This window comes from Engraulis encrasicolus, chromosome 24 (assembly GCF_034702125.1).
Source record: "Engraulis encrasicolus isolate BLACKSEA-1 chromosome 24, IST_EnEncr_1.0, whole genome shotgun sequence".
NCBI classification, from domain to species: Eukaryota; Metazoa; Chordata; class Actinopteri; order Clupeiformes; family Engraulidae; genus Engraulis; species Engraulis encrasicolus.
This window is the reverse complement of record NC_085880.1, coordinates 31,320,266-31,330,265: the sequence shown is the minus strand read 5'-3', so window position 1 is coordinate 31,330,265 and position 10,000 is coordinate 31,320,266. Positions and strand designations below refer to the sequence as shown.

Sequence of the window (10,000 nt, the reverse complement as noted above, 5' to 3'; positions counted from 1 at the left end):
TCAGTTGGCTACTGTTTACATCGTGCAGCGTCTCGTGCTAGTATTTGCATTTCCTTCAACCCAAATGGCAATATCACATACAAATACTTGGCTTGGCATGAAAAGGTTGTTGTCTCAGCACCATTACTTACAGAATTAAGAGACTCTTCACCAAACTCTTCTACTGAACTGCACACCACGTTTCTTCCATTTCTTTAACAACATGGCGGCTCTTTATTGCATGTAGAGTGTCCACTGTTCAAGCACTGCATTGACAATTGTTAGGGCAGCAACCAGGCGCTTTCAGTGCACTGAATTTACCATAATTTTCAGCATGAGTGTCCTACTCACTGAAACATAGTCCTGGCATGGTTGTAGCCATGCAAGAGGTTTGCTGTTTTCTGTGCACTAGGATCTCAGTTGGTGTTTCAAGACCCACTGACCCATGTGCAGTGACCTAAGGCTAAAGCTATTGAGCTGCTTGCTTGATTAGCTTTCTCGTGAGAAGATGAAACAGTGGTTTGGAGAGAAAAGCGGATTGGTGAAAAGGTAGTGGTTGTAGAGAAAAAGAGGATTGATGAAAAGGCATTGGTTGAAGAGAAAAAAAACTGAAAGTTATAGAGGCAGTGATTGTAGTGAAAAGGTAATAGTTGGAGGGTTTAGAGATTTGTTGGGGGTTGAAGTTTTTTTTATATCAAATGCATCATTTTGATGTCAAGGTCTTGCAGGATATTTTCTTTATTTGGATGCTGAATCTGATTGCCATGGTACCCAGTATACCGTATACTGTAAATGATTCAGCAGAACAGGACAGGGGGAATGGGATCTGAGCTCCAGATGGCTCTAGCCCATTTTAAACTCTGTGTATGCCATCTCTACATATCGTATACAATATACTACATATACAAGGTACATATCGTATACAAGGTACATATCGTATACAATATACAACATTAGCCTATGCATTTTTTTCAAAGTCACCTTAATGTGGACTATGCATATTCTTATCCTCTTATATTCCCATCTGATAGACATCGGCATAACCTTTGCCTTCTGTGTTGGTAAGCCTCTCCTGGAGACAGTGCTGCAAAGCCCATGTTATATTTATTATTGAGTTTGTGTCCGATGACGGCTGTCTGTCTGTCTGGGAGACGTGTTTGCCTCATCCTGAGTGTCAGGGAAAGAGCATTCTGAGCCTCACAGCCAGACTCACACATAGCTTGTGTTTTCTATTTGGTTTTGCACTGCAGGAGAAATGGTGGAGGGCTTGACAGCTGTAGCAGCAGTAGCCCATCCTCTGATGGAAATAGCTGTAGAAAGAAAGACATGGCCCTGGCTCTGAAGTAGGGCCCTACCATCAGAGAAGTTCTCAGACTGTATTTGATGCACTGTGCAGTATTGTTGGGACAATTTTCTTTCACACTATTCAAATGCAGTATTTTGATTTCTTTACAGCACGTTGTCATTACGAAGAGCAAATTGGAAGAGTTCTTGAATCCTTGAAGAAGCTCTCCTGTCTATCCAATGCAGTGTCTTACGACTACTGTATGGAATGCTACTTTGAGAGTATTCCATCTCTACACAGTACTAGGGATGCAATTTTTTTTTTTACCTGTGAGTTACTGTCAATGACTTTTACTCACTCCTGTGTATTTATATAGCAGCCAAAAAGTGATAAAAACAGACACTCTCCCATGGCGTGAAGTTTCCCCTCTTCTCCCCGTGACATATCAGAGCATGACACACAGAGCCAACATCGTCATGGAGTGTTTGAAGGCTGATGGGAACTGTCAGGCGTGGCTGATGCTGCATATTAGCGTGCTGTAGTGGGTGTGAGGGGGCTAATTGGTATTAACTGGGGAGGCTACAGCTGAACAGGCGCGTGAGCAGGGCTACGGGAGCCTATCCTCAAAACGATTCAGGGAATTTTTGGAGTTTGAAAACGTCCTCTGATAGCCTACTTACTGATCAATGGATGTTTTCCAAATTCTCTTGTGCACTTTTCTCTACAGTTGAACTGTGTCTTTGTGAAATGTAATAAAATAGAATCGAATCGAATTGAATACCACACCTTCTATTGGTCACTATTTTACAAAAAGTAGAGGCCCACTCATAAAATTGCAAATTGTCAGCAGTGGACGAGAGGGAATGTTTCAATCTTTCTGTCAGGCGTGGCTGATGCTGCACATTAGCGTGCTGTAGTGGGTGTGAGGGGGCTAATTGGTATTAATTGGGGAGGCTACAGCTGAACAGGCGCGTGAGCAGGGGTGCATCCCAATATGTGACCTTGCCTCCTCCACTTGCCTCCTCCACTTGCTTCTCGTCATGATGACATCACTGACAACAGCATTATATTTCAATATCTTGCAAAAGTTCAATTGTAAAGTCTTTTTCTCATTTGCAATTGGGATGGTGAATGAAAAACAGTCCCTCAAAAGTTGTTGTGGCGAGGCTGACAGCTGGGAAACTTTATTGTTTTCTCCACGGAGGAGGGGCCAGGAGGCGGGACGAGGAGACAAGCGCAAGTGGAGGAGGCAAGGACACATATTGGGATGCACCCCAGGGCTACGGGAGCGGAGGCAAGCTGAGAAGCAGAGGCCCGCTGCCCTGAGTTACAGCAGGGGGTGGCGCTAGAGAGCCAGTGGAGAAGAAGATTATCACTAACCGTTTTTATTACACTTTTGCTTTTACCACTTTATTCCTTTTTCATGTGAGTTCACTCCATGTATCAGTGTCATCAGTGCTATCCATCATCATTATACGCAGCCATCCCGCATGATGATGATGAGGATGATGATGATGATGATGATGGTGATGATGATGATGATCGTCATCATCATTGTCATTGTCATCATCATTTAGCCTACTGTTTCCCCCACACTCTGCTCTACATGCAATTCTTCATAATATATTGAAACAATATTATTATAAAGAGACATCAGAGAAAATCAATAGTCTTTGCCATCATCATCATCATCATCATCACCATCAATCATCATCATCATCATCATCATCGTCATCATCATCAATCATCTTCATCACTATCACTTGTCAGTAGAATAGATTCTCTGACTTTTCAACAATATTGACCCTCTTGCCATCCCTTAGTGGCAGTGGTCCAGATTTGAAATAGGAAGTCAATGTTTTAAATGTTCAAATATGTTAAGTATACTTTGAATACTAATTAGCTGCACTACATTACCTTGGTCAGTGAGCTTGTGTTTTTCCTGGAGTTTGTTTGCTGGTTGTTGTTCAAAATTGCTCCCAGAACACATGAATCTTTTGATAAAAAATTGGTCTGTGTGCTGGTATACACACTGGCTCAAGCTAAGTAGAATGTGGTGCTTGGCAGAGGCTTTGTGCTCTTTGTTTACAGATTCCTTTTAATGTATCATTGCTCAACGTACAGAGAAACGATTTCGGAGCGGAATGTTTGATAGTATCCCCCAACCCCCCCTCATTGACAGCTCTGCGAAGTTTGGATTTCTTTAGAAGACCATTTTCACCCCAGGTTATTAACATTGACATCAAAAGAAAAAATGATTATAACATCCAATTTGAGTCATATCCGGTCAAAGGGTCTACTGCACGGTATGTGTTACGCCATAGCGTTTGGAAAAGTCATAGTCCAGCAATTAAAACCATTATTTACTTGTGCTTCCTGTATAAACCCCTACCTCAGTCTCTGCACTCACTCATGCATGAATCTGTGAGATCTCCCACCGCTCTGCTCGCTCACTTCCTCTCACCTGGCTGTGAAAATGGCCCACCTGCCTGCACCGCATCCCACTGGCTCCCGATTAAACGTGTGATGCTGCCATAGTGACTCAGCAAACACTTGCACTATGCTGTGTGCTTTGTGGCTGAGTACTGCTCGACCCCAAGCAGTGCGTGTGTGTGTGTGTGTGTGTGTGTGTGTGTGTGTGTGTGTGTGTGTGTGTGTGTGTGTGTGTGTGTGTGTGTGTGTGTGTGTGTGTGTGTGTGTGTGTGTGTGTGTGTGTGTGTGTGTGTGTGTGTGTGTGTGTGTGTGTGTGTGTGTGTGTGTGTGTGTGTGTGTGTACATCAGTGTTACCACTTCGTACTATACCTGGGCACAGTATGAGAGCATGCTGACAGCATTTCCAAGAACTAATTCCACTATTGTCAGTGTTGTTTTCCGTAGGGTACGTTTAGCCTCCTCTTATGCCCCATACTGTAGAGAAGAGCAGCTAGAAGGCCAATTTCTTAGGTATCATGCTTATAATACAACCATGAAATTCGACATGTAGCCTAGTATGTGCTCAAGACCAATACAATTAAATTTACCCGATTTGCCACTTGAACTGGCAAAGAAGACCGCAGAAATTGATTATTGCTCAGAATTGACAAAGCAAATAATGTTGGAGAGAAGATGGCAATTGAACGAGAAGGTCAATAGACCGAAACATCGCAAATAAACGTTGCAAATGGCAACAGTGTGCATACGGGAGCTTTCTTGTCTCTAACGTTGGTGACCCAGGGGTTCCACTCCTACACACCTGTCCAAAGGAGGTATGCAAGAATTCTACAAAATTGAAAGCAAATTATAATACAAGCATGATATCCGACATACTGTATGTGTGCTCATGACCAGTGCAATCAAATCCGCATGATTTGCCACTTTCGTCCCTCGTACCAGGCTCAAGGCCACCAGTGACAGAGCCTTCCATGTTGCTGCTCCCATTCATTGGAACAATCTGCCCGACCACATCCAGAATGCCCCTTCACTGGCCATGTTTAAGCAACACCTTAAGACACATCTCTTCCTGGAGGCTTATGGCTGCTAGTTCCACAAGCACTTTCACTTACATGCATTCACACACACGCTCACACACTGACGCGCACACACACTCACACTCACACTTTCCAACACAACACTCTGTGAAGCGTCCTTGGGTGTTTTGAAAGGCGCTATATAAAACGAAAGTATTATTATTATTATTACTTTAACAAGGTCAGGTAGGCCGACTCCTGGCTACAAGCAGGGGCCAGACGCCTGCCCTGCTACTGTACTCTGCATCCCTTTACTTAACCTGAACTCAACTAGGTGGCCACGGGCACTCAGTTGTGGAAGAGTATCTCATGTTCACACTCACTCATTTCTTTCTCCCTCTCTCTTTCTGGTGTGTGTGTGCGTGTGCGTGTGCGTGTGCGTGTGCGTGTGCGTGTGTGTGTGTGTGTGTGTGTGTGTGTGTGTGTGTGTGTGTGTGTGTGTGTGTGTGTGTGTGTGTGTGTGTGTGTGTGTGTGTGTGTGTGTGTGTGTGTGTGTGTGTGGTGTGTGCGTGCTACAGGCTCGTCGGTGACCCAGCTGCAGGCGGTGGACCCTGACCAGGAGCCGCTGATCTACGGGGTGGTGGGGGAGGAGGCCATGCGCTACTTCGCCGTCGAACAGAACACCGGCGTGGTGTGGCTCAGACAACCCCTGGACAGAGAGGTGAAAGACATGCGCACACTCTCTCTCTCTCTCTCTCTCTCTCTCTCTCTCTCTCTCTCTCTCTCTCTCTCTCTCTCTCTCTCTCTCTCACACACACACACGCATGCACACACACACACCGGGAAGCGAGAGGAAGAAAAAAATGAGAGCGTCAACATGAAATACACTACTGCTGCACACACACACATGCCCCTGGCCTTTGGTGTTCTGCTCGACTGCATAGTATCTTGTTGTCTCCTCTCCTACCCTACGCAGAGTAGCATGATTACAGAAGCCCCTCGACGCACGCACGCATGCACGCACGCACGCACGCACGCACACACAAAAACACACACACACACACACACGCACACACATACACACATTCCGGTTACAAGTATAAAAAACAAGTTACCTAATCAAATCAACAATCAAATATAATCAAATATCCATATCAAATGTAATCAAATGATTTTTTTTTGCTTTTTTGAATCATCATATATTTTCCCTCTGAATAGTTGCTTTGAATACACAAATCCCCACTTTTACGCCTCCTTTTCTTGTATTTAAATGGATTATCCACTCTCCAGATAATAAACTGTTTAACGACGGAGTTCAGTGGGTAGGAAAAAAAGGAGAATACATTATTTCCTCTTTTCATCAAAACACTGACTGTATTACAGCATTTCAATCAGCCATTGTTTGCTTTAGTTGTTTTTATTTATTTATTTATTTTGGTGATTATTCAAAGTCTCAGGACTGTATCACACCATTTCAATCATCAGCCATTATTTACAGTAGTTGTTTTTTTTTATGTGTTTTAGTTATTATTATTCAAGTCTCTGGAGCCTTCCCATTAAAATGCTTATTGCTGTAACACCATCCCACAACGCTCCTGCATCTCGGCCCTATTATGTAGACTTTTTATTGCCACCTGCAAAGCCAATCAAAATAGAGCATTTCTCATCTCCCGAGCCAATCAAAATGGAGCATATCTCATCTCGGGGGTTTACATTTTAATAAAGTAACTCTCGTGCGCTCTCTCTGTTTCAAGCGCTATCATCTTCGTCCTCATTATTATGAGTAGCTGACTGTCTTTGTCTGTCTGTCTCGCTGCTTGTGTGTGTGTGTGTGTGTGTGTGTGTGTGTGTGTGTGTGTGTGTGTGTGTGTGTGTGTGTGTGTGTGTGTGTGTGTGTGTGTGTGTGTGTGTGTGTGTGTGTGTGTGTGTGTGTGTGTGTGTGTCTGCTATCTTTCCTCAGACCAAGTCAGAGATGCAGGTGGAGTTTTCAGTCAGCGACAGCCAAGGGGTAAGTACTGTCATCATGCAGGCACACGCACGTACACACACACACACACACACACACACACACACACACACACACACACACACACACACACACACACACACACACACACACACACACACACACACACACACACACACACACACACACACACACACACACACACACACACACACACAGCTCTTCTGCATGTCAGTGACAGCCAAGGGGTAAATACTGTGGCATCATTAGCACCTCCTGCAAGCACAGCAACTTACACACACACACACACACACACACACACACACACACACACACACACACACACACACACACACACACACACACACACACACACACACACACACACACACACACACACACACACACACACACACACACACACACACACACACACACACACACACACACACGCATTTACATACAAACATGCACACATACTCACATGCAAACAGCCATACATGCAAACACACATGGCCACACATGCACACAAGATCCTTACCTGGTGCCTCAGCACTTTCACAAATGCTGCATATATGCACGCAAGCAAGCACACACGCACATCTTCTCAAATCCATTTTCACACTCATTATTTGTCTGTACCTTTTTCTTTGTCTTTCTTTTCTCTCTCTGTGTCTGTCTCTCTCTCTCTCTCTGTCTTTCTCTGTCTCTCTCTCTCTCTTTCTTTCTCTCTAAATAGGGCTGCACGGTTATGGAAACAATGATAATCACGATTATTTCGATCAAAACTGAAATCACGATTATTAATCACGTTTGTTCAATTATAATAAACAGCTGACTTTTGTGGAGGATATTATTTAAAATCACAAATGAAATATAACCAAGAATGTGTTATATAACGGATAAACAAAATGAATCTGAATTGTAATAATTATATAAAAGGCAATAGCATGAAGGTTAGGTGGGCCTACAGGTTTAGAAAACTCCAGTTCCGGCTTCAAGGAGGCAGGTCACTATATTGCCCCCTGTGCGAATATGTTCTTAATCTTAATTTTCATTTTTTTTTTAAATCTTTGCGGCCAAAATTGCGATTTTCGGATTGTGAATTGTGCATCTCTCTCTCTCTCTCTCTCTCTCTCTCTCTCTCTCTCTCTCTCTCTCTCTCTCTCTCTCTCTCTCTCTCACACTCACTCACTCACTCACTCACTCATTCACTCTCTCTCTCTCCCTCTCTCTCTCACTCACTCACTCACTTACTCACTCACTCACTCACACACACACACACACACACACACACACACACACACGTGCACACACACACACACTTGGTGACATGTACTCTCCAAGTAGGTCCTCAGTAGGTGGGAGTAATGAGCATCATGGTTCGATAGACAGTGGAGGCTCTACTTTATAAATACTTAATGCTTATAAATGGTCTTTTGGTGTTTGTGTATGTTGTTGAGTGGCTCTGATGTCTCATAATGGGTTTTAATGGATGCCAATATCTCTAAATGGGATGTCTGACTAGTGTCTATCAGCATCCCTACAACATGTTTTAATGTCCGTCAATGTCTGTCTCTAAAATGTGTTTTCATGTGTTCTAAAATGAATTTCAATGTGTGTTAGTGTATGTTATGTGTGTATATTGATATCTCTGCTCTGCCCTTCTGCTATCCAGGTGGTGAAGGATACAGTAAACATCCAGATTGGAGATGTCAACGACAACGCTCCCACCTTCCACAACCAGCCTTACACCGTACACATACCTGAGGTGCGCACGCACACATACACGCACACACACAGGCACACAGGTCTCTTTCTCTCTCTCTCTCTCTCTCTCTCTCTCTCTCCCTCTCTCTCTCTCTCTCTCTCTCTCTCTCTCTCTCTCTCTCTCTCTCTCCTCTCTCTCTCTCTCTCTCTCTCTCTCTCTCTCTCTCTCTCTCTCTCACACACACACTCACACACACACACACACACACACACACACACACACACACACACACACACACACACACACACACACACACACACACACATGAACACACATGAACACACAAATACTGTTCCATCATCATATTATCCTTAAAAAGTAACCCCCGTGTTCATTTCATACTGTCTAAATGGCTGTGTAATCAATAAATAGCCAGCCTGAGCTGTAGAGGCTGTGAGGAGGGGTGCGGAGAGAGGCGGGTTGTATTTCAGACTGGGTTTCCCCTCCACCCCTTGAGGAAGGGAGATTATACCTCTCATAGCTAAGCTAATGGATGTGGATGAAGAGAGGCACGTCTTGGTGCAGATTTTTTTTGCCATTGGCATTAATACACGCATGTACACACACACACACACACAGACGCACACACACACACACACACACACACACACAAAGACGCGCGCACACACACACACACACACACACACACACACACACACACACACACACACACACACACACACACACACACACACACACACACACACACACACACACACACTGATTTATGCAATGCTCTACTCTGTTCTCTCTCTACTCTGTTTCCTTGCTGTCTTTCTCTCTTTTTCTATCCTCCATCGCTCTCCTCTCTCTCTCTCTCTCTCTCTCTCTCTTTTTTCCCTCTCTGCCCTGTTCCATTTTTTGTCTAGCTTGTTTTTGTCTGGCTTGTTTATGGCATATCATGAACTTGTCAATATATCTGTCTTTATTTCCTTTCATCTGTATTCCGTTTTTCACAAGTGTGCATTCTGTGGAGAGGAGTCAAAGTACATACAGTATATGAAGGATTTTGAGTAGACATTCAGTAGCCTTTTCAAATCAGTTCAATCCAGTAACATTCAGTGGTGATTCCTCTCAACAGAGCTGTTGACCTGTAGATGAACACAAGCATGTTACCGGTATTTTCATAAAGTTGTATTGGGAGAGACAGTGGGTTATTTACAACAGTGGTTTTCAAAGTGCTGGTCGGGGACCTCTCCACAGCAAATTCTGCAGTGTTCATTCAACACTTTGAGGGTTGATTTGACCTCATTTGGACATAAATGAACTCTTTAAGTGTTGAACCAACACAGCAAAATTTACTGTGGATGGGGGTCTGTGAGGGGATGCTAGGGGGGCGGTAAGGAGGAGGTTGGCAGGAAAACCATACCGAAACAAAATTAATATAATTATTTCAATAAATTAAATTAAAATATTCCCATCAGTGAAGAACTGCATTATCATTATATTCTATTGCACGTCTGAACATTACTATTATCGTCAAGTCATTGACGGGACAAGTCATTGACCAGAAAGAGAGCCATGGCCCCATAGCTCTAGCAGGGTACCATAGT

The 10,000-nt window shown here is 43.8% G+C and overlaps 1 protein-coding gene across 1 annotated transcript in view; it reads left to right on the top strand.

Annotated features, from left to right (window-relative positions):
• cdh23 (cadherin-related 23) overlaps positions 1-10,000 on the top strand; it is a 435,252-nt gene that overhangs the window by 88,224 nt on the left and 337,028 nt on the right. Inside the window, exons 3-5 of the mRNA XM_063191998.1 lie at positions 5,289-5,431; positions 6,671-6,718; positions 8,355-8,447. Coding sequence (XP_063048068.1) covers positions 5,289-5,431; positions 6,671-6,718; positions 8,355-8,447 — 284 coding nt within the window. The remainder of the gene's footprint in view (positions 1-5,288; positions 5,432-6,670; positions 6,719-8,354; positions 8,448-10,000) is intronic.